The sequence below is a fragment of the Mobula birostris genome, chromosome 7 (assembly GCF_030028105.1).
Source record: "Mobula birostris isolate sMobBir1 chromosome 7, sMobBir1.hap1, whole genome shotgun sequence".
NCBI classification, from domain to species: Eukaryota; Metazoa; Chordata; class Chondrichthyes; order Myliobatiformes; family Myliobatidae; genus Mobula; species Mobula birostris.
The window spans coordinates 105,403,084-105,428,999 of record NC_092376.1 but is presented as its reverse complement, the minus strand read 5'-3'; the positions used below and the strand labels follow the sequence as shown (position 1 = coordinate 105,428,999).

Below are 25,916 nucleotides of genomic sequence, written 5' to 3'. Positions count from 1 at the left end.
ACTCAGCAGGTCAGGCAGCATATGTGGATAAAGAAACATAGTTAATGTTCCAGATCTAAGCTCTTTTATAAGAGTTGAGTTTCTCTTTCCGTAAATGCTGCCTGAACAATTAAAAAAAACTCTGACACCTTCTGTTTCCCTTTCAGATGCCTTTCAGTTTTTTGATTCTCCTTTATTTATCAATTTTAATTAGTTAAGCACCTACAAATTGAAAAGTAATTTTGCTGAAGTCTAAACTTAATAGTTTCATAATTCCTTCAAATAAATTTTTTAAAATGTTACTTGACCTCAGTGCAATTGTGAACAATTTTGGACCTCAGGAAGGACTGTTCTACTACCATTCAACTCATATGAGTTAAAGAATTAATCTATTTGGAAATATTGACGCTAATCTCCACGGTGTCAGTGGTTAAATTTCTATTTAAATTTAAAGTTTCAGTTCTGCATGAAATTGACATCAGTTCATTACAATACTGCTACTTTAACTGTACAGTTTTGTTTACAAATGTTATGTAGTTAATCATGCCTCTCTGCCTCAAATGTACACGCCACCAACTTTTCACATTCCCACAGGGACACAGGAAGTTCAGCTGTTAACTAGAATCTCCAAAAATCTCTTGTAATGCTGTGTTACCATTGGGTCAATTCTCTAACAACTTTGTTCTCTGTTTATTCTTCATATTTAAATTTGTTGTCCTTTGAGCTTTAGGAATCCTGTGGGGAAATTAACATTTCTGCACTGTTTAATATAAGCTTTTTTAATTTCCTCATGAATCCAATCAAAGAAAATCCAGATACACCTTTGCCTGAAAGTGAACGCCTAATATCATATTTGAACAGCAGACTTATTAATTGTCACAGGACTTTGCTTCTGTTAGCGGAATGAGTAGCTGAATCTAACGGCCTCATCCACTTCAAGATACAGGTATTAGTATTACAATTTAGTCCAGGGCAGAAGAAATTGCCTATGTTTATGGGAAGTTTGGGGAATGGGAAGAAAAGGCCTTAATAATGTGATCCAAAAGAATAGTAAATTCATCTAACAACACATAAAACTTGCTGGTGAACGCAGCAGGCCAGGCAGCATCTCTAGGAAGAGGTACAGTCGACGTTTCAGGCCGAGACCCTTGACACACTAACTGAAAGAAGAGATAGTAAGAGATTTGAAAGTGGGAGGGGGAGGTGGAGATCCAAAATGATAGGAGAAGACAGGAGCGGGAGGGATGGAGCCAAGAGCTGGACAGGTGATAGGCAAAAGGGATATGAGAGGATCATGGGACGGGAGGCCAAGGGAGAAAGAAAGGGGGAGGAGGGAATCCCAGAGGATGGGCAAGGAGTATAGTGAGAGGGACAGAGGGAGAAAAAGAGAGAGAGAAAAAATATATAATAATAAATAACGGATGGGGGGACGGCAGTTAGAGAAGTTAATGTTCATGCCATCAGGTTGTAGGATTCCCAGATGGAAGATACGGTGTTGTTCCTCCAACCTGAGTGTGGTTTCATCTTGACAGTAGAGGAGGCCATGGATAGACATATCAGAATGGGAATGGGACGTGGAATTAAAATGTGTGGCCACTGGGAGATCCTGCTTTCTCTGGCAGACAGTGCATAGGTGCTCAGCAAAACGAACTCCCTGTCTGCGTCGGGTCTCGCCAATATATAGAAGGCCACATCGGGAGCACCGGACGCAGTATATCACCCCAGCCGACTCACAAGTGAAGTGTCGCCTCACCTGGAAGGACCGTCTGGGGCCCTGAATGGTGGTGAGAGAGGAAGTATAAGGGCATCTTACAAGGATAACTGCCGGGAGGCAGATCACTGGGAAGGGATGGGGGGGAACGAATGGACAAGGGAGACACGTAGGGAGTGATCCCTGTGGAAAGCAGAGAGAGCGGGGAGGGAAAGATGTGCTTAGTGGTAGGATCCCATTGGAGGTGGCGGAAGTTACGGAGAATTATATGTTGGACCCAGAGGCTGGTGGGTGGTAGATGAGGACAAGAGGAACCCTATTCCTAGTGGGGTGGCAGGAGGATAGGTTGAGCAGATGTGCGTGAAATGGGAGAGATGTGCTTGAGAGCAGAGTTGATGGTGGACAAAGGGAAGCCCCTTTTTTTTAAAAAAGGAGGACATCTCCTTCGTTCTGGAATGAAAAGCCTCATCCTGAGAGCAGATGCGGCAGAGACCGAGGAATTGTGAGAAGGGGATGGCATTTTTGCAAGAGACAGGGTGAGAAGAGGAATAATCCAGGTAGCTGTGAGAGTCAGTAGCTTATGTTAGACATCAGTATATCTACTGATGACAGTACATCAGCTGTCTCCAGAGATAGAGACAGAAAGATCTAGAAAGGGGAGGGAGGTGTCGGAAATGGACCAGGTAAACTTGAGGGCAGGGTGAAAGTTGGAGGCAAAGTTAATAAAGTCAACGAGCTCAGCATGTGTGCAGGAAGCAGCACCAATGCAGTCGTCGATGTAGCGAAGGAAAAGTTGGGGACAGATACCAGTATAGGCTTGGAACATGGACTGTTCCACAAAGCCAACAAAAAGGCAGGCATAGCTGGGACCCATATGGGTGCCCATGGCTACACCTTTAGTTTGGAGGAAGTGGAATGAGCCAAAGGAGAAATTATTTAGAGTAAGGACTAATTCCACTAGACGGAGCAGAGTGGTGGTAGAGGGGAACTGGTTAGGTCTGGAATCCAAAAAGAAGCGGAGAGCTTTGAGACCTTCTTGATGGGGGATAGAAGTATATAGGGACTGGACATCCATGGTGAAAATAAAGCGGTGGGGGCCAGGGAACTTAAAAACATCGAAAAGTTTAAGAGCGTGAGAAGTGTCACGAACATAGGTCGGAAGGGATTGAACAAGGGGGGATAAAACAGTGGTTAGGTATGCAGAAATGAGTTTGGTGGGGCAGGAGCAAGCTGAGACAATGGGTCTACCTGGACAGGCAGGTTTGTGGATCTTGGGTAGGAGGTAGAAACGGGAACTGCGGAGTGTAGGAACTATAAGGTTGGTAGCAGTAGCTGGGAGATCCCCTGAGTGGATAAAGTTGGTGATGGTGTGGGAGACAATGGCCTGGTGCTCCTTAGTGGGGTCATGATCGAGGAGTAAATAAGAGGAGGTATCCGTGAGTTGATGCTGTGCCTCGGCAAGGTAGAGGTCAGTATGCCAGACTACAACAGCACCATCCTTATTGGCGGGTTTTATAGTAAGGTTAGTATTAGTCCAGAGGGAGTGGAGAGCAGAGCATTTGGAAGGAGTGAGGTTGGAATGGGAACAAGGTGTGGTGAGGTCAAGACGGTTGATGTCCTGTCAACTGTTAGCAATAAAGAGATCCAGAGCAGGCAGAAGACCAGAGTGGGGCTTCCATGAAGAGGAGGAGGGTTGAAGACGGGAGAAGGGGTCATCGGTGGGGGGGGTGGGAGAGTCCTTGCCAAAGAAGTAGGCTCGAAGACGGAGCCAGTGGAAGAGAGTTCAGCGTCATGGCGAATGCAGAACTCGCTGAGGTGTGGGCGAAGCGGGACAAAGGTGAGGCCCTTACTGATGGCAGAGCGCTCTGCCTCAGACATTTGAAGGTCAGAGGGGATGGTAAAGACCCGGCACGGACGAGAAGTGGGATCAGAGGGGAGGTGGGGAGGGAGGCTGGTGGTGTCGGTGGAGAGGGGAGGGTTGAGGTGAGAGGAAGATGGAGCCTCCGAGGGTCCAGGAGTTGACAGTGGGATCTGAGGGAGACGGGGTTGCAGAGTGGTGGTGGGGAAAGGGGAGACGGGAGTCACAATAGCAGCACGTAAAGACCCGGCCTGGAGTTCAAGGCTGGAGTCTCAGTTGGTGGTTGCGCAATCGCTGTGAAGGTGTCCATGGTCGTTGCTGGAGTCCGGGTTTTGAATATGCCCTGGGGTGCTGGATCCGGCGAGATCAGTGGCAGGGACCGCGATCCGAAGTTCATGCCTGCTAGCGTCGGGGCCAGCAGGCTCTGGGGTCTGCATATGGAAGATCTTGCAATCCTTGCCTAACATGACAAAGTCAAAAAAATGGCGATTGCAGGCACGGATCTGATGGAGGATGAAATAACGGGTAGGACCATTACAGACGGCGAAGAAAGTGTCCCGAAGGTGTGGAAGGGTCTGGGATAGGGACACCAAGTACCTCCTCATGGCGGAGAGAGTCGCCTTCAGAGCTTGACGGGAGAGGCGACGGGGAGGCAGAGTCAATAAAATGTGAGTACCTGCGATCTTCAGAAGGTCCAAATTGAAAGGCTCAAAAACGAATCCTAAAGCCAACTGGAGTAAGTTGGCTGGCCTGGCCTGGCCTGCTGCATTCACCAGCAATTTTTATGTTTGAAATTCCAGCATCTGCAGATTTCCTCGTGTTTGCGCTGGTAAATTCATCTATCTTGATTCGTGAGAAAATGTTCTTTGTCATTCATTTTTGGTTTGGGACCTCACTGACAAGGTTGACAAGAAGGTAAACTTTTTGACAAGATATCATAAAACTCCAAAATATGAATCAAGTATCAATGAGAAAGCAGCAATACAAGGCCAAGTAGATATAGATGAGTGATGTGGAGTCACAACTTTCTACAGGCTGTACCAAAGTTTAGTTTTCTTACTCTGGTAGGATCTGACCTGGGCAAGCAAAGCTAACAATGGTAGGGTCTGTTCAGACCCTTTCAGAATCAGATTCCAGACTCTTCCAAAATATGAGAAGAAAAGGGATCAAATACTAATTAACTGGTTCCCAAATATGATGGCTTGGTGTGCTTCTGAATTTGGTGATGATTGTTTCACAGTCCAATCCAGAAGTTGGGGAGGTTCGTCACCTCATGTCACCAGTGTACGGTGAAGAGCATTCTGACTGGTTGCATCACAGGCTGGTATGGAGCCTCCAATGCACCGGATCACGAGAGGCTGCAGAGAGCTGTAGACTTAGCCATCTACATCGTGGGCACAACCCTCCCCACCATCAAGGACATCTTCAAGAGACAATGCAGCCTTCTCGATGCACTAAAGCATATCTGAGATATGGCCTCTTCTCATTACCATCATCAGGGAGGAGATGGAGAACTCTGAAGACACATATTCAACAAATCAGAAACATCATCATCTCCTCTGCTACCTGATATATGAATGGTCCATGAACACCACCTCATTACTTCCAGTCATCTAGGTTCCAGCATGCTTGGTCGCAGCGGCCTCTCCAGGTCCAAAAAAATGGTGCAAATGCATGTCTTAAATGTTTTTTTTTCTTGTGATTGCAAGACCCTATTGATATTGGTAATACAAAATATTCCAAGTCCGATTCATTGGTACATTGGCGAGACTGACAGCCGGGCAGCTGCGTCGCCTCAGACGTTGCGCAGACCAGGCCCTCTTACTGCGCGTCGCCTCTTACAGCCAGCCGGGGAGGAGGCACTGGAGGTGGTGTGAGAGAGAACAGGGTTATAGTAGACATGCTGGAATCCATGCAGGCTTGGTGGCTGGCTCCTGCAAGGCCGGCTCTTCCACTAGTGATGCTCTCCAGTGCTCGCTCCCTGGGAGACGAGCTGAATGGTCTTTCATCAGGTTGAAAATTTAATTTGTAGAATACATATGAGATGACTGTTCAGAGCAGCTTGTGGTTGAGCCCACTAGTGAAAAGGTAATTCTGGATTGGGCACTGTGTAATGAACCATATTTGATTAGGGAACTTAAGGTAAAAGAATTCTTTGGAGGCAATGATCATAATGTGATACAATTCAAAGCTCAAAGTACATTTATTATCAAAATATGTATATGTCACCATTTACTACCTTGAGGTTCATTCATTCAATCACCCTACAGCTGAGAGGGATAAGGCAAAAATCAGATATATTGGTATTACAGTGGAGTAAAGGAAACTGCAGCGGCACGAGGGAGTTGCTGGCCAAAGCTGTTTGGAAGAGGATCCCAGTAGGGATGATGTTAGAATAGCAATGGCTGGAGTTTCTGGAAATAATTTGAAAGCAGCAGGATCTGCTGATTTTAAAGAAGACGAAGCATTCTAAAGGGACGATGAATCAAATGTGGCTGACAAGGGAAACAAAGAGAACATAAAAACAGAAGAGGGCATACAATATAGTAAAGCATTAGTGGGTCGCTAGAGGCTTGGGAAACTTTTAAAAACCAACAGAGGCAACTAAAAAACAATAAGGAGAAAAATGATGAAATATGAAAGTAAGCTAATCAATAATGTAAAAGGATAACGAAAGATTTTTTCCCTGATATACAAATAGAAAAGAGGCAAGATTGGATATCAGACTGGCGGAAAATGATTCTGGAGAGGTAATAGGGACAAAGAAATGGCAGACAAACTCAGTAAGTATTTTGCACTTATCTTCACTGTCAAAGACACCAGCTGTATGTCAATATCTTGAGTGTCAGGGGACAAAGGTGTGTGCAATTGCTATTACTAAGAAGTAGCTTAGAAATCTAAAATGTGTGAAAGCAGGTGAGTGACCTGAACCAGAAAGGCTACAGAAAGCACCCCAGTGCTCTGAAAGAGGTAGCTGAAGAGATTGTGAAGGTGTTGATGATCTTTCATGGATCACTAGATTTTGGAATGGTTCCAGAGAACAGGAAAATTGCAAATGTCACTTGACTTTTTAAAAAGGGAGGGGGATAAAAGATACAAAAGGGAGAGAGGAGAAGATGGTTGCGCGACACAGCTCGCAGCGGCCACTCCGGTGGTGATGTCAAGTAGGGTGCTGCGGACAATCCTGATTTGATGGCGACAGACGTGAGGGTGTGGAGGAACATCTGGTGAAACTTCTGAAATGCCTGCTTCGCTGCTGCTGTTACCGTGTGGTCCAGAATCTCCGGAGGAGAAGGCCCCCAGTCCTGGGCTTTGCTTGTTGCTCGGCGGCCGGGGCGGGGTCAAAGCACTCAGCAGAGGATGGTGCTCGGAGAGGCTGTGTCGGAGGGCTGGTTGGAGGCTTGAAGTTTTCGGATGGACTCAGAGTCCACTGCGGTCAGGTGCTTCCAATGGTGCTGCATCGGCAAGTTTGCGGTGCTTGGAGGTTCATGGCAGGGAGAGTTTCTCCCTTCTACTGTCTGCGTGAGATGATGAGGGTATCGGGACTTTGAGAATTTTTTTACCATGCCCATGGTCCACTCTTTATCAAATTACGGTATTGTTTTGCACTGTTGTAACTATATGTTATAATTATGTGGTTTTGTCAGTTTTAGTCTTGGTTTGTCCTGTTTTCTTGTGATATCATTCTGGAGGAACATTGTATCATTTTTTAATGCATGCATCTCTAAATGACAATAAATGAGGACTGAATGTCATAATCTAATCTAATCTAATCTTAAAAAAAAAGTGTAGGCTAGTTAGCCTGACTTAAGTGGTTGGCAAGGTGTTAGAGTCACTGGGTTTGGAGGCTTGTTTGCCTCAATGACCCAATGAGCTATGTTGGCTGGAGTCAGGGCTTATACTTTGGCTCTTAGTAGGTTCACTCATCCCAACAGATCAAAAGGTAGAGGCCAGACAAAGAGTGGTCCACCAGTTCTTCAGGTATGGGGGTTCAGTTCAGGGCTAACGACTATAATTGGCAAAACCAAAATTGTTACAGAAACAGAAATGAAGAACCCTTTTACATCTGATTGTGAATGACATTTTTGTGTCTCAGTCTGGGATTTGCATGGCTGACAGTGATGAAAGCCAAGAGGAAGCTATTGAGATGATAAAGGAAGCCCTGAACACCACCAGAGATGAAGGACCTGCATTGCTGCCCTGATCACCAGTGGCATAATGGGCAGTAAATAGTTCAGTACACTTATAGTGACATGAGACCTTACACAGCAATCTGCACCGAACTTGTTTTGCTACACAACCTCATAATTTAACCACCCCTGCACCCATCCCCCAAAGCTAGTTATACAATCATTATTCTGTTCCTTTGTTTCAAATCCACTAATTAGTCGATTTAGTGAGCCTGTCCATTATTCTTAAGGACATGTCATTTTGTATGCTATACACAAGTGCATTGAAGGAAAAAGTTCTCAGTCATCACTGTTTTTGAAGGGCAGTGAATGGGTATCATTTCAGCAATGACTTGACATGCTATCAGTGACAGATTGCCATGGCATTAGAGTTAACATCAGAGAAATCGACACAATTAAAGCTGACCTTAAACATCGAGGTCTCATCAGAAATGCACAGTACAGGATCATTAGCAAGAGCAGACAATGATGCCGCACCCTGGCTATGAGCACCTACCACTGATGATCCATACTCTTAATGTCGCTTTCTGAGATCCTGGCACCGCTTGAACCTGACACCAGTATAAGCCATGAGTTGTAGAGGTTATCACTGGATGATTGTTGATTGGTTTGGCAGAAACTTGAGGTGAGCAGTAAAAGTTTGGAAGTTGCACTGGAAATCACTCCAATGAATACAAGTTCCAGTTCTCAATTGTGTTGGATGAAGGAAAGAAGTAATTAATATTCTGGCACCTAGGATGTGATGCAGGTTTATAAATAAGTGTTGAAATGATGGTCCTGATGCAAGATTTCATAAATAAAATTATCATAGAACACTACTGCTCAGTATAGGCCTTTTGGCCCACAACATTGTGCTGACCTTTTAACCTACACTAAGATTAATCTTGCCTTTCCCTTGTAGATAGCTTTCCATTTTCCTAGAGCAATGCTGGAGGAGCTCAGCAGATCAGCCAGCATCCATTGTGGGGAATATACTGTTAACGTTTTGGGTCTCGGCCCAAAATATCAACTACTTATTCCACTCTATGGATGCTGCTTGATCTGCCCTGTTCCTCCAACATTTGTATGTGTTGTTTTAGATTCCCAGATCCGTAGAATCTCTTGTGTTGATGCAGAGTCTTGATCTGAAACATTAACAATTTCCTCCCATAGATGCTACTTGATCCACTGATGTTTCTCCAGCAGACTCTTTGTGCTTCAAATTCTAGTATCTGCAACCTCTTGTATCTTCGTAAAGAAATGGTATTAAGAGTGAGATACTTCAAAATGGAATGAGACGGCCAAGGTATGAACGTAGTTCAAGAGGAAGGATTAAGGATCTCACACCAGTGGATGATGTCACCAAATCCAGTCTTTCACTATTTATACTGTTTGCCTCACACATTACTCAGTGTTAAACATCCCTCAATAACCTCTGTAACCTACCATTAAACAACATTACTTCAAGCTTCACACTGACCTCAACGGGCTCCATAACAATCCAGTAAGGAGGACAGGCTCATTACTTGGAAGCCACAACACACTTCATGCAGGAGAAAGACGCAGGGCTGTGCTGGCTAAGTCGCTGAGTGTACTTAAAACAGAGACTAATATATTCTTAACTTTATAGGAAGGAAGAAAGAGAATGGAGTTGAAAACACAAATTGGCCATGATTGGATGGTGGAGCAAACTCGATGGGCCAAATGGCCTAATTTTATTCCTATTTCTTATGATCTAAGTGCCTTACAAAAGGGGCGGAGGTCAATCCCACATTGGTACAGCTGCCTAGGACAGAGATTGCTGATGGATATTGTAACCACTATCACAGAGTCAGGTTTATGGATGTTAATAAAGGCTGTGGGCAGCACAGTGGCATACCAGAAGGGTTCTACCTCACAGCACCACAGAAACAAGTTGATTCTTGACTTCTGGCACTGTCTGTTGGGAGTAGCAACATTTTTCCTGTAAATTTGTTTGTTTATCCAGTTTCTTACTGCATCTAGGCTAATAGGTTACTTAACCACTGTGAATTGCACCTAGTATGCAAGTTGAGTGGTGGAATATGGGGGACATTGATAGAAATGCGTTAAATAAGAGTCTACAGCAGGATTGGTGTAAATGAGTGGTATTGGCCAGTACAGATTTGATGGGCTGGTTTCCCTGCCAAAAGTCTCCACGACACCATAAAGGATGCAAGCATACGCACATTTAATCGACCTTCTCACATCTCAGTGACTTTATGTGGATAGTGTAGGTAGGTATCCTGTACTTTGACTGTTCTCTCACTATTATCCTTTACTTGTGCTGCCTTCTTTCACCAAAAATGAAGGAAAAGCCACATCATTGCTTGATCTGACACTCACAACTGCAGCTGACTCCTGGTCCCTGGATAATCACCATGTAAGGGAAGGAAAGGAGGCTCTCCAGGGGCTGAGTTTACACATTGGACCATGGCGTAGGAGCCTGCAGCTGAGGCTTGATGGGACATTTGAAGACCGAAGGTGTTGAAGAACAAGAAACAGAACAGTTCCAAATGTGCACATGGCTCATTGTGGAGCTGGAGCTGAGCGCTTCTGGCATGGAAGTAACCCAGGTGTAATTCTACACCAGCAGACCCAACCTTTATGTAGTGTCTAATTGCAGAAGTTTGGCTTTCATGATATCAGAGATCCCCTGAGACTGAATGCAGTACCAGCAGCCCATGTGCCAACAATTACTAGAGCCACGTGGGCTGGGTTCCTGCCCTAGCAGCATAGATTGTTTTTTCTTGCTCATGATGAGAGCAGTCATTATGTTACCATTCCATTTCCTGAGATCGATTTGGCTGGTCTCCATGGTGAAGTAGTGCAGTGTGAATCATGGCCATCCAAGCCCAGGGAGCTTTTTTCATGTCCATCTTCCTCCACCACCACGAGGAATACACTGCCCTAGGGTAGTGTGCATCAGCAAAACAACAGAGCCGGACAGTGCCTTTAGGAAGAAGGTGGTACACATGCTCCTGTTTACATCAACGGTACTGACGTAGAGAGGACTAAGAACTTCAAATTCTTAAGTGCAAATATTGCCAATAGTTTGTCCTAATCCAACCATGCAAAGAAAGTGCTCAGGTGCTTATATTTCCTGAAGAGGTAAGGAAATTCAGAATGTCCCCATTGACCCTCCTCTGGTTTCTATACAATGCATGCTGTCTGGATGCATCAGAGCTAGGTGTGGCAACTGCTCTCCCCAAGACCACCAGAACTGCAGAGAGTTGTGGACACAGCTTAGCGCATCATGCCTTCCAGCCTTTTCTTCATGGACTCAGTTTGCCTTGGGAAAACAGCCAACATAATCAAAGACTCCACGCGCTCTGGGCATTCTCTCTTCTCTCCACTCCCACCAGAGAGAAGGTGCAAAAGTCTGTTGTAACTATCCAACTGTTGTAAGACTTCTACAGTGAGATGGATTCTTGACCTCACAATCCACCTTATGATGACCTTGAACCCTATTGTCTGCTTTTACTGCACTTTCTCTGTAACTATAACATTATTCTGTGTTGTACTACCTTGATGTACCAAAGAGATGAAATAATCTCTTAGCATGGCATGCAAAACAATTTTTATCATTGTATCCTGGTACATGTGACAGCAGCAAATTAATTGCCTATGTTTTTTTATCCTGATTGTTTTATAAACATGGCTTGAAGTTATGATTTAGTTTAGTCACAACCATGTCCATAGCAGCACTGCAAAGACAAGACAGAAATTGATGTGCACTGGAGAATATTCATTCTTTATTTCTGCCCACTTCTGGAATATGGGCACCCCAGGTAGCGTCAGTTAATTATTATCATTAACCATTCTTAAAACAGTGATGTGAACCCCACTCCCTCCTTGGATAATAAGTCAGTGTCACCTCCAAATGCCGACGTTCTCTGTAAATTGCAAGAGGGAATTAATGTGACCTGAATAAGCATTGGTCAGGAACAGACCTGAGGCTGCTCTTCCACCTGTACAAATGGCAAATCTCTGTAGCCACGTCCTTTGAGAATTTTTGTATCTACACATTACACCTTAGAAAGTTAGTTATAGAATCAATGCCCTTGGAGGATAAGCTCCTTCAAACAGAGGTTTTTTTCTGCTGCTTCCTCCTCAGTGGATAGAGTTTTTTGGGCTTACTCTCCCCATTCTCTCCATCATACCAGATTTCTTGGCAATGCTATCAGTTAAATAACCTGACTCTCAACAGAAAGAGGGATCCTTCTGCAAGAGCTGTGTTAGACACTGTTGTGTATCATGTGGCAAAACTCCCACTCAACAACATTGTCTGCAACCAAATCTTTTCCTATTCAATCCCAGGATAAAACTGAAGAGAAATTGAACCTCACTTTTAACCCTTACATACCGTTGGGGTCAAATTTAACCCCTTTTGACATTTGACAGCAGTAAAAACACCCTAAATGCCATTTTTTTAGCTGAAATTTGCTGACTTTTCCCAAAGTGACCCAAAATGTGCAAAAATGAAAATATTTTAAAATGTTATACTGTTGTACAGGTACTACAAATTTTTGTACATTGAGGCTGTTCCAGGTCAAATTTGACCTGTATCTATTGAAATGGATTTTAGACCTCTGAAACATTAATTAAGAATTAATCACCCATTTATTAATGTCAGATAGGCTATTTATACATTCTAAATAGATCTGTGGTTCAGAATATGGTACAGACACTTGTTATGAGGGGATTCTTGAGCTGGGTCAAAACTGACCAGGCCATACAGTGAAGGTATAGAACATGAACAGGTTGCCTGGGTTAACAGTGTGGGCAAGTGTGTAATAGGCATTTGGTGTAAGTTTGATTGCTGCAGTCCATTACTGTAAGATTGATTCCTAATCAGCATCCCACCAGGACTGGTGACAAAAAATACTTCATGCAGCACAACCCTCCTCCCTGTTTTGCTGAGCATCACAAGTCATATGAAAGACATGATTTATAATAGAAGCAAACTGTCACCTTGAGCACTTAAATACATGACCCAGTTTTGCAGCTAATGTGTTGTGTGTGTCTGGCTTTATATCTTGATGTCAGCACTCTGTGTATAAAGATTAATGGTAAGCTCAAAATTAACGTCCAGATTGGTGAAATGGAAAGCTTTTCTTGACAGCTTACAAATCCAATTTTCTGTGCTTATAGAAGAATAATTCCTTTTGTCATAGTTTCTTACATAAGCAGCAAAGCTGATGGTTCTCAGATTATCCAAAGCATTGCTGAGGACCGCACCACCCATCCCACAGTCTTGTTGACCCACTGCTGTCAGTGAGGAGGTGCAGAAGCATCAGGACTAGGATTGCCAGACTGTGTAACAGTTTCTTCCCCCAGACTGTGAGACTAACGAATACCTTGCCACTGAGGTCTTGTCACTAGGTCAGCTAGGTTTACTATATACTCTGCCGTTTACCTGTGCTGCATGCATTTTGAATTGTATTTTGTTAAAGTATTTATGGTAATATTTTGGCTGATGTGCTGTGTGTGTTATATGTTTTGTGGGTGCACCGTGTGGTACAGAAGAATGTTTTTTTTTATTTGGTTGTGTATACATATGTACAGTCAGAAGAAAATTAACTGGATTGCAAGGCTTATTTTAGCAACTAAAACCTGTCTTCACTGATTGTTCTGTGGGGACAAGTGAAATGTGAACAAAAGTGTGATATGATGCTTTGTTATTTAACAAGAATTCTATTTTACAGAAGTCATAACTTAGGTAGGATCATGAATTAACCTATCCAGTTCAGCCACTCTTTACTAGTATAGGCTCTTTAAAATTCTCCCACTCCAATGATTTTTAGCATTTACTTCCATTTCCTTTTCTCTGTACATGCAGCACAACCCTCTGTACATGTTGGTTGTGACTCACTTTGTAACATCATAAGTCCCAAGTCAGAAAGTCAAGATTTCAGAAACACAGGTTTGAGCAACTGAGCTGGCACTTGGCGGCACTTGGCTCCACTTTGGGAAGGCATTATCCTTGAATTGCTGACAAACTGAATGTTCAGCCACAGCCCCAGTTTACCTGACCAATAATAATAAAACATTATCATCACATGCTTTTTGTGGGGGTTTACTGAGTTACCTGCCAACTTTCCTACATTATATTAGTAACTATATTTCAGAAGTATTTCAATGAATGTAAAGCATTTTGCAACACCTGAGCTCATAAAAACCTTTACATAAATACAAATAATTTCTGCTTTTGTTTATAATCTTGAATGCTTTTGAAAATATTCTATAGAACAAATAATTTCAAAACCCTTTAATTCCTTTATAATTTGTTGTTATAAGTTTTCAATTTGCAGCTCGTATCTATTGTTTGTTTTCTATTCAATTCCATCTTTTATTTATTATCCAACCACATTAGCATGTATTTTTTAATTTCTCCTTTATTCATTATAAATCTATGGTATCCCAGGCTAACTTGATTGGGTTTGGTTTTCAATAAAGGACTTGTTATCAATTTTATTAATTAAATCAGATTTCAGATTATCAGTCTGCTGGCATTTTACCAAATTCTTTTCTCAGTTCATATTCTTTAAATCTAGATACTATTTTTATATTATGCTGTTTATAATTTATTATCTTAGCCATTAGACCTAACCTTGAAATTTGCTTCATTGTGATCACTATGGCTAAGGGACACTTCTCATATCTGTTCTGCTTCATTACCCTTTTCAAGATCAAGCAATGACTTTTTCTTCTTGTTATGTATCTACACCAATGTCCTTGAATGGAGAATCCTACAAAATTAGTGGATATGGCCCAGTATATCAGGGGTAAAGCCCTCTTCACCATTGAGCACAGCTACATGGAGGACTGTTGCAGGAAAGCAGCATCCATTATCAGATATGCCCATCACCCAGGAATTGCTCTCTTCTCACTGCTGTCATCAGGGAGATGATACAGAAGCCTCAAGACTTGCACCACCAGTTTCAGGGACAGTGATTACACCTCAACCAGAGGCTTTTGAAACAGAGGGGATAACTTCACTCATATTTCCAAAACTGTTCCCACGACATATGGACTCACTTTCAAGGACTCATCATCTCATGTTCTTGATATTTATTTCTTACTTGAAGTATTTATTAGCTTTTCTCTCTTTCATATTTGCATAGTTTGTTGTCCTTTGCACATTGATTATTTGTCTATCCTGCTGGGTGGATCCCTTTGTTGATTCTATTGTATTTTCTTTCTGGATTTATTGTGTACGCCTGCAAGAAAACATATCTCAGGGTTGTATATATATACATACATACATACACACACACACACATACTATATACTTTGATAATAAGTTTACTTTGATCTTTGACTAGCACTGGAATCTTTATAAAAATCTGATCCCATTTATTTGTTTGCCATTTTTAGCTCAGCTTTGTTTCATTACAGTACAAGACTGTTGACTAGAGGGTGAGAGTAATAATTCAGGAAACATAAGCTCAAGCAACACACACAAAATGCTGGAGGAACTGAGCAGGCCAGGCAGCATCTACGGAAAAGAGTAAACAGTCAATGTTTTGGAATGAGATCCTTCTTTAGGACTGGGGAAAAAAAGATGAGAAGTTAGAACACGAAGGTGGAGGGAGGGAGGGGAGGGGAGAAAGAAGTGCAAGATGGTAGGTAATAGGTGAAACTGGGAGAAGGGGAGGGCTGAAATAAAGAGCTGGGAAGATGCTAGGTGAAAGAGTTAAAGGGCTGGAGAAGGTGGAGGGCCATGGAAAAAAGGGAAGTGGGAGGAGTACCAGAGGGATGTGATGGGCAGGTACGGAGATAAGGTGAGAGAGGGGAGTAGGAATGATGAAGGTGGGGGGAGGCAGTTACCAGAAGTCTGAGAAATTGACGTTCATGTTATTAGGTTGGAGGCCAATCATGCCATATTATGAATTTGCAAAAGTTGATATCTATAATATTGACAACTAAACTGCTGGGTTAACTTAAAGACAAATAATTACTACATCTTTTACTGAAAGACACCAACAGTCTCGGCTTAGACTGATCTAACTGTGACTCCAACGTGGCTGCCACAAAATCATCTTTAAAGTGCTGTATGTACTCAGCTGTATTAACCCAGTATAAAAATCAAAGATTATACATGGAGGTGGTCTCATACTGTCTTCTCAGAAAAATGAGAAATGTTGAAAGAAAATTTTTAAAAACTGCAGATGTTTGAAAACAAACAAAAGCTCAACATTCTAGAAACTCTCAGTAGGTCAAACAGCACTATGGAAAGAGAAACAGTTAATGTTTCAGATCTGGGAACCATTGCACTAGGAGAGATGGAGAGAACAGATAGATATAGGCCTTGATCTTGCCACTAACATCCGAATCCTCTGAGGGAATGTTTGGTAGAAATTTTTGAACAAGTAGTTTTATTATAAAATGTCAATGCATATAGAAGTAAATAGGTCCATTCATTATTATAATGGGAACACAACATTACTGTGCTGGAAACTGTTCAGAAAGCAGCAAGGTTCCACCATCACCTGTATTTTGTACCAGCTCCAAAAGGACATCACACCAGACATATATTCCTCGCCTCTCTGCCTTCAGTGGTCGAAGGGAGCATTCCTTCCATCCCCACTGCCATTCTCATAATACCATGCCTTGTACCCACAGGAGATGTACCTTCTTCACTGCTTATTGTTAAGGATCACAAACTCTCCTTTCAGATAGAACAGCAATTCACATGCATTTCTTCTTATGCGCTATGTTCACTGTCTACAATGTGTCTTCAATACATTGAGGGAAAACAAATAAAGATTCTTCATTCTATTCCTGCTCTGACCTTTTAAACATTTTCCAACAAAGCTCAATGCAAGCTTAAGAATGAGCAACATCATCACCATCCGACTTGACATATTACACCTTTCAGGTCTCAACAATAAATTCAAATATTTCAGCTCATCTGGCATATTATTACAGCATCTCATTTTCCTGCATTCAGTTTTTTTCCCTCATGTCTCGTGATATTTTTTACTTCCTTCAGCCCTTTCTCTTTACACATCCTTCAGACCCAACATTTGTTACCACTCTTTCTCTGCCAGCACCACCACTCATGTCACATATTCTGAACTGTCCACCACCTTAATCCTTCAGTTAAATCACTCCTTCTCTGCCTCACTCAGCAACTTTAAACTTGTATTACTCCCAATTTTTCCTGGTTTTGATGAAAGGACCTTGTCCAATGTGACCTGCTGAGCATTTCCAACATTGTTTTTAGTTGAGATATCCACTGATGTGCTTAGAAGTGGGACTGGCTGAAACATAAAAGGGAAGACGTGGCGTTGTTTAACTCATTTTATCTCTACCTCCAAAAGTATCGAATGTACTTGGAGGCACATGATAAAATAGGCTGCAGTCAGCATGGTTTCTTCAAGGGAAAATCTTGCCTGGCAAATCTGTTGAAATTCTTTGAAGAAATAACAAGCAGGATAGACAAAGGAGAATTGGTTGATGTTGTATACTTGGATTTTCAGAAGGCCTTTGACAAAGTGCCACACACAAAGCTGCTTAACAAGCTATGAGCCCCATGGTATTACATGAAAGATTCTAGCATGGATAAAGCAGTGGCTGTTGGCAGGAGGCAAAGAGTAGAAGTAAAGAGAGCCTTTTCTGGTTGGCTGCCGGTGACTTGTGGTGTTCCACAGGGGTCTGTGTTGGAACTAATTCTTTTTATGTTATCTGTCAATGATTTGGATGATGGAATTGTCGGCTTTTTAAACAAAGTTTGCAGGCGATATGAAGGTAGGTGGAGGGGAAGCTAGTTTTGAGGACGTAGAAGGTCTTAGACAGATTAGGAGAATGGGCAAAGAAATGACAGATGGAATATAGTGTCAGGAAGGGTGTGGTCGTGCACTTTGGTAGAAGAAATGAAAAGGATGACTATGTTCTAAATAATAAGAAAATACAAAAATCTGAGGTGCAAAGGGTCTTGGGAGTCCTTGAGCAGGATTCCCTACATATTAACTTGCAGGCTGAGTTTGTGGTGAGGAAGGCGATTGTGACATTAGTATTTATTTCAAGAGAACTAGAATATAAAAACAAGGATGTAATGTTAAGAATTTATAAACTCTGGTGAGATCTCACTTGGAGTATTGTGAGTAGGTTTGGGGCCTTTATCTTACAAAGAATGTGTTGAAACTGGAGAGGGTTCAAAAGAGGTGCACAAAAATGTTTGATGGCTCTGGGCCTGTATTCGCTAGAATGAAGAAGAATGAGGGGTGACCTAATTGAAACATATCAATGGGTGAAAGGCCCAGATAGAGTGGATGCAAAAAGGATGCTTCCTATAACAGGAGAGTTGAAGACCAGAGGACACAGACTCAGAATAGAGGGATGCCCATTTAGAACTGAGATGAGGAGGAATTTCTTTAGTCAGAGAATGGTGAGTCTGTGGAATTTGTTGCCACTGGCTTCTGTGGAGACCAGGTCACTGGGGATATTAAAGGCAGAGGTTTATAGATTCTTGATTGGTCAGGGCATGAAGGGATATGGGAAGAAGGCAGGAGACTGGGGCTGAGAGGAAAATGGATCAGCCGGGATGAAATGGCGGTACAGACTTGATGGACTAAATAGCCAAATTCTGCTCCTATATCTCATGGAATAAATCCAAGCTAGACATTGGTCTCATTATTCTGGCATCACAGGCTGCATTTTTTAACAATTACAACAAGTCCTGTATCTACTTGGGTGAAACAAGGAAGTTAGCTCTAAGTCCATTGGACTCTGTTCAAAGTGAATCTTGTCAGTGGTGGAACAGTCTGGTTGCAAAGATCAGTGTGCCAGATCCACAGCCACTCTTAATTTTATGGCAATTGATTTTAATTACCAGTCATGGGCATGCCACTAATGTGGTGCATTAATCTTTGAGTAGCACTTTTCATGGAGTGAATCATGGAACACAGGAATGAATCTTGCAATTTTGGTGAGCAATAAAGGATTGTATAGTTTCCAAAGCTGGCAAGCTCAATTGCATTATTACATTGCTTTGGCCATTTCTGTTTCCATCTATCATTGTAGCCATAAACAAACATTGAGTCAGAAGGCTGTTGATTCAACATGTAACCTGGCTGACATTACAGAGCAGTAATACGGTCTGCACTGTCCAAGGCTCTACTCTTTCAATAAGATGTTAACCTGTCCTCTCAAGCAGATATTGCAGAATAATGATGTCCTGCCAAGTATTTATTCTTTCATTAACATCAGTTGGACAAACGGACCAGTCATTCTCTCAGTGCTGTTTTTGAGACCCTCTACGTTCAAAAGAACCACATATTGCAACAAGGGCTGCACTTCCAAAATTCTACGTCTGACATAAGACAATCATACCACAAGATATAGGAGCAGAATTAGGCTATTTGGCCCATCGTGTCTGCTCTGCCTTTTCATCATGGCTGATCCAATTTTCATATCAGCCCGTGTCTCCTGCCTTCTCCCCAAATTCCTTCATGCCCTGACCAGTTAAGAATCTATCGACCTCTGCCTTAAATACACGTAAAGACTTGGCCTCCACAGCTTCCAGTGAATACAGGCCCAGGGCCATAAAACACTCCTCATATGATAAGCCTTTCAATCTCAGGATCATTTTTATGAATCTCCTTTGAACCCTTTCCAATGTCAACACATCTTTTCTTAGATAAGGAGTCCAAAACTGCTCACAGTTCTCCAAGTGAGGCCTCACCATGTATAATGCAGAGCATTCTAACTTATTGCAATACAGACTGGTATGGTCTCTCCAAGGCCCAGGATCACAAAATGGTGCCAGGGTTATGGACTCAGCCTGCTCCATCAAGGGCACAGCCCTCCCCATCACTGAGGTCATCTTCAGGAACTGGTGCCTCAGGAAAATGGTATCCATTACTAAGGGCCTTCATCATCAGGGACATTCCCTCTTCTCATTACTACCATCAAGGAGGAGGCACAGGAACCTAAAAACCCGCACTCAATGATTCAGAAATAGCTTCTTCCTCTCCATCATCATATTTCTGAATGTCCATGAACACAAACTCAATAATGGATTTATTTATTTTTGTAATTTTACATTTTGCACTGTACTGTTGCTGCAAAACAAAATTTATGTCATATACAGTAAGCGAGTGATAATAAATCTGATCCTAATTCAACACTATACAAAGTACTCCAAGGTGGCCTCATCAATGCCCCATAATAACTGATTCATAATCTCTCTACTTCTGTAAGCTGGGCGGCAGTGTTAGCTGTGAGGAGGATGCTAAGAGGATGCAGGGTGACTTGGATAGGTTGGGCGAATGGGCAAATTCATGGCAGATGCAATTTAATGTGGATAAATGTGAGGCTATCCACTTTGGTGGCAAAAACAGGAAAACAGATAATTATCTGAATGGTGGCCGATTAGGAAAAGGAGAGGTGCAAGGAGACCTGAGTGTCATTATACACCAGTCATTGAAAGTGGGCATGCAGGTACAGCAGGCTGTGAAAATGGCAAATGGTATGCTGGCATTCATAGCAAGAGGATTCAAGTACAGGAGCAGGGAGGTACTACTGCAGTTGTACAAGGCCTTGGTGAGACCACACCTGGAGTATTGTGCGCAGTTTTCGCCCCCTAATCTGAGGAAAGACATTCTTGCCACAGAGGGAGTACAAAGAAGGTTCACCAGATTGATTCCTGGGATGGCAGGACTTTCATATGATGAAAGACTGGATCAACTAGGCTTATACTGGTAGGAATTTAAAAGATTGAGGGGGGATCTTATTGAAATGTATAAAATTCTAAAGGGATTGGACAGGCTAGAGGCAGGAAGGTTGCTCCTGATGTTGGGGAAGTCCAGAACGAGTGTTCACAGTTTGTGGATAAAGAGGAAGCCTTTTAGGACCGAGATGAGGAAAAACTTCTTCACACAGAGAGTGGTGATTCTGTGGAATTCTCTGCCACAGGAAACAATTGAGGCCAGTTCATTGGCTATATTTAAGAGGGAGTTCAATATGGCCCTTGTGGCTAAAGGGATCGGGGGTATGGAGGGAAGGCTGGTACAGGGTTCTGAGTTGGATGATCAGCCATAATCATACTGAATGGCAGTGCAGGCTCGAAGGGCTGAATGGCCTACTCCTGCACCTATTTTCTATGTTTCTATGTTTCTATGTATTCAGTTCTACTAGCAATGAAGAATAATATTCTGTAGCTTGCTAAATTATTTACTGTACCTGCATCCACAAATGTAGATTGCTGATTACATTAAAAGTAATGGCCAAATTAGATAGGACCTTGTATTTATTCTGTGAGCAATTGTCACGGTATTATTACTCTGTCATGACAATTCACAGGCACAGAGAAAGGAAGATAAAATACTTACAACTTGAATTACCTATGGAATACTTTCAGAGACCGTGTTATTTTATTGGGCCTCTTCATACTGAGCTATGACTCATGAGGTGAATGCAACGTTCTGCCTGAGACCACCATGAATATTTCAGAAAATGTTCTGCTAATGTCCGACCAGGTTTATCCCCACAGATCTCAAAATGACTGGAGGGGATGATGAAAATGTCTGTGTATGCTATAAGCTCTAGAATCACTCTTCTAACCCGAGGCATCTGAACTTTTCCCTTTGCAACCACAATGATTCCTTTGCTGATGCTGGTAGCACACTACTTTTGAGACCTGTACCCATGTTCATCACTGCAGCGGATTAAACCATGGTGCAACACCCCTATTGTTCTGGACAAAAAAAATTATAATGAGTAAAATATTCAGACTTCCACCTCGCTTATCTGTCCTGTTGTTCAAAACAGATAAACTAACTCTGAGTTATGGCCAGATTGGTGTGACCTGCTCCAGCTCAAAGAAAAGAAAAGATGTGAGATCTCCCTCACATCGCTTTCAAAACTAGTATATGCAGTAACACCTACTCTACTCTCCATACTGCTCCTACCAAGTATTGACTATACTCAGTAGAAATGTTATTGAAACCAATAATCGATTGATAATGAAGTACTTATAGGATATAAGTGCTAATGATATTCAATGTTGAAAAATATCATGAACAGCAGAGAAAAATAATTTCTATGTCCAGTGCAGTTAAGTGATTACTGCATGGTTAAAGCTGCAGGTATCATAATACCTCATGTCACATCACTTAGGTTCTGCAAATGGTTAAAAAGTTAAGCAAGTCAAATTTACATACAGATAAAAAGGTGGAACTGCAGCTAACAATTGCAAGCAACGTGAGCTACAATTAGAGGAGTAATGCACTGATCTTTAGCCATGGTCCAACTATTATGGAAGTTTGGTCTTGTGCTTTTGTTGTCAGTAAGATTCGTGGTGAAAATCAATTTCCATGTTGAATTGAATATGGCTGGAGGTCTTTCTAGCTATTAAATTCAGGCAACTATAAAACGCTGGTCCTCTCTTGGAAACTTCCCATTGTTTAAAGTACAGAATTAATTTGTCTCATGTCATGCACTGAAGTAAAATTACCAATGTCATTTTTTTTTGGTATTAGCAAACAAATTCTATTACCAGCTCAGACTTTCTTAACTGTTTTAACCACAATTCCTCCTACCCTGCTTCCTTCCTCAGGGTTGCAGGCAGAGACAAATGGGTTATCACAGGAATCGGAACTTGAGGTCCATATCAATGATTATCTGATACATACATGTCACCACATACAACCCTGAGATTGTTTTCTCTGCAGACATACTTAGCAAATTTATAGAACAGTAAGTGTCAACAGGATCAATGAACAACAAACTGTGCAAATGCAAATATAAATGAATAGCAAAAAATACTGAGCATGAAATAACAAGATAGAGTCCTTAATGTGAGACCATCAGTTGTGGGAACATCAAAAAAAGAATGAGTGTAGTTACGCAAACATGAGGAAATCTGCGGTTGCTGGAAATTCAAGCAACACACACAAAACGCTAGTGGAGCACGGCAGGCCTAGCCTGCTGCGTTCCACCAGCGTTTTATGGGTGTAGTTATCCCCTTTTGTTCAAGATCCTGATGGTTGAGGGGTAGTAACTGTCCTTGAAGCTGGTGGTGCGAGTCCTGAGGCACTTATATCAGAACCAGCTGTCATGGTTTTGGGTACATGAAGTGAAATATCTAGTACTGAGATGAGAATAAATCTCTTCACTCAGAGGTGGAGAAGGTGTGAAATCCTCTACCTTGTTAGCTGATGAGTCCAAGCTGATTAATACATTTAACAAGCAGTTTAAAAGATTGCTTGATGCTTAAGGCATCAAGGAGTACAAGGAAAGTGCAAGATGTGACATTGAGGTGGAGGTCCAGCTACAACTGTGTGAAATTTTAGGGCAGCCTCAAAGGGCCAAATGACATACTCCTGATTTCTTATGTTTGTATCTTACCATTCTAGTCTATACATTTTTTCTCTTCTATATTCTCATTCAGTTCCTTTCATTTAAACCTCTTCCAAACAGATCAGCTGGATTTAATACACCATTACTATGCAATCTTAGCTGGTACCATCACATGACCTTTTCTCTTCATCTTCACTATATCACAGGCAACCCAATTCTCTCTATACATCTCTCTCTTTGCAATTTCAAACATATCTGATTTCTACCTAACTCTTAGCTCTAATGAATGATCATTGGGCTGAGAAGTTAACATTTTTCTCCTTCAACTGATCTGCTGTTTCCAGCATTTACAGTTCCTTCTTATTTCTCTTGATGATATCTCTGATATGCTGAATGTAACTTGCCACCTGTGAGAGAAAGCAGGTGAAATGGTGATAGCTAACAAGAACAGGGAAAAATTCAATCATACATCTGTACACTTGTGAATATAATTTCAGCTCTTCTCCTGTACCCCGCAGTCCACATGAGCCCACTCCCCCCTACCAACCTCAGAGCAATTGTGATGGACTTACCTTTCTTCTTGAAGAGCTCACTGCATACGATATCAGTCAGGGACTGGATCTTCTGTTTCTGCAACTTGTTTGGTGGAATGCCAGTGTAAAACTCCAACAGGAGCTGGCTGCAGAGCAAGAGACAAGACACTGTTCATCTCCATCATAGGACTTGAGAATATAAGACTAGTACCACTTACATCTAGACTGACAGAACGGGAAGGAGATGTTAAACTAAAACTCTTACTGCAAGTACAAGTGAACTGAGGGGATCCCAAGCCATATGATAGTTTTACCAGTGCCCTGAGAAACATATACTCTTTAGTCAACAGCACCAAGAAATGATTGCTAAAATTCACATTGCGATGCAGCTGGAAGAGATGCTGTCTCACAGCTCAGTTGACTCTAGTTTCACCTTGACCTCTGGGACTGTCTGTGTAGAGTTTGCACTCTCTTACTGTAACTGCATCAGCTTTTGTTTCCTCCCATGTCGGGCCGTTAGGTTAACTGTAAGCTGTTGTAAGCTGCTGTAAGCTGTTCCCAGTGTATAAGCCAGTGATGAAACATAGCTGATGGGATTATGAAAACAATAAGCTACAGGGCAAATCAATCAGTGGTGGGGAAATGGCATCACGCTGTGAACTAGTACAGACTTGATGGGCCAAATAGCCTCCCTTTCTTTTGAACGGACGTGTGGAAACCAGAATGTGCCATTCAGTTTACCCTGCTTGCAGGCCCTTGGCATGAGCTGATTCTTCAACTTTGCCTTAGGGTGGTGAGAACACCCAAAATGTGCTGCTTCGTCTATTGGATTATAAAGCAATAGGATGCTGTATAAATATTCCTGTCTATTTGATATATTCAATCCTTGCACAGATTAATAATAAAGGATTGGACTAATGAGGACTGTGTGGGTTACTGCCTTCCTAATAAACTTGCTGGCACAATTGATGGTAGTAACCACAAAGAAATGAGAATGAGCAATTTGATTTGTTTCAGGTGGGAGAACATTCCTTAGCTGGGTCAGATTATGAACATTTCTGATTTGTTACTCATTGGTTATGCCGGTCATGTCAAATTGCAGCATCAACTCATAGAACACAGCAGGCAACTCTATCTGTTTATTAGTACTTATAGCTAAACCTGCAGCGAGTGCATTTAACTCAAATTAAACCAGCAGTAAGAAAGGTCAGGCAGCCTTCACAGACGAAAACTGACCATGTCTCATGTCTTAGCATGCTGTGAAGAACCATAGGCATTGGGAGTTAACTTTTTAAGCAGGTTGTGAACTGAAAGAAATGAACTGTCTCTTCTTCCCTTGAACCCCCTGTGGTATGGTCATCAATAAAACATTCAAATCCACAGAGAAACAATAATCATTGTCCCACCTAAAGCTTCCAAAGTTATTAATACTCAATAAAGTAGTTGTCATCGGCTTTCAAAATAATGATAAAATCAGAACACTTTCCAGCCAAACAGACTTGTGAGACCTTCCCTCTTTCTTTCTCCCTCCCCTCCCCCTTTCTTTTTCCCTAGGCCTCCCGTCCCATGATCCTCTCATATCTCTTTTGCCAATTAACTGTCCAGATCTTGGCTCCATCCCTCCCCCTCCTGTCTTCTCCTATCATTTTGGATCTCCCCCTCCCCCTCCCACATTCAAATCTCTTACTAGCTCTTCTTTCAGTTAGTCCTGACGAAGGGTCTCGGCCCGAAACGTCGACTGTACCTCTTCCTAGAGATGCTGCCTGGCCTGCTGCATTCACCAGAAACTTTTATGTGTGAGGCTTGTGTGACAATGGTCAAAACAACAAAAAGGTTGTCCATCTCTTGAAAGGGTATTGTTCCAATTCAGTGACAGGGGAATAACAAGTGATTAGAATAAGGAGATTACAATCAAAGGGAGGGTTACAACAATCAAATTGTCACTGGTTTCATCTTTGTATTATAAAATAAGAAGGATATAGATAAAATTGGGAAACTTTCATGGGATAGTAGACAGAACTGTTCCTCTTGTCATTTGGGAATAAACTTCTTTACTGGAATAAATCATGCTCCCAGTAATATTCCACCTAGCTTTAGGATTAACACTGCATAAGGACATGGAAGTACAGGCAACAATGCCTGAGGGACCATTCCTAGAGATGATCATTCTTGATTTTCCATAAATTAAAGTTATGTCATCTGTACATGTAGCTAGAAATGTAAGTTGGAAAAAATTGCTTATTTTTCTGCATAAATTCAGTGAGACTGAATTTAATTTCATATCTCAAAATTTTGGGCAATGATTTGTGAACTCTGTAAGGGCAAATTACCTGAAAGGC

At 42.1% G+C, this 25,916-nt stretch overlaps 1 protein-coding gene across 1 annotated transcript in view; it reads right to left on the bottom strand.

Moving 5' to 3' along the window:
- Positions 1 to 25,916, bottom strand: part of LOC140200352 (dedicator of cytokinesis protein 2-like) — a 699,328-nt gene that overhangs the window by 432,802 nt on the left and 240,610 nt on the right. Inside the window, exon 25 of the mRNA XM_072263559.1 lies at positions 23,617 to 23,723. Within this exon, the coding sequence (XP_072119660.1) occupies positions 23,617 to 23,723 (107 nt within the window). The remainder of the gene's footprint in view (positions 1 to 23,616; positions 23,724 to 25,916) is intronic.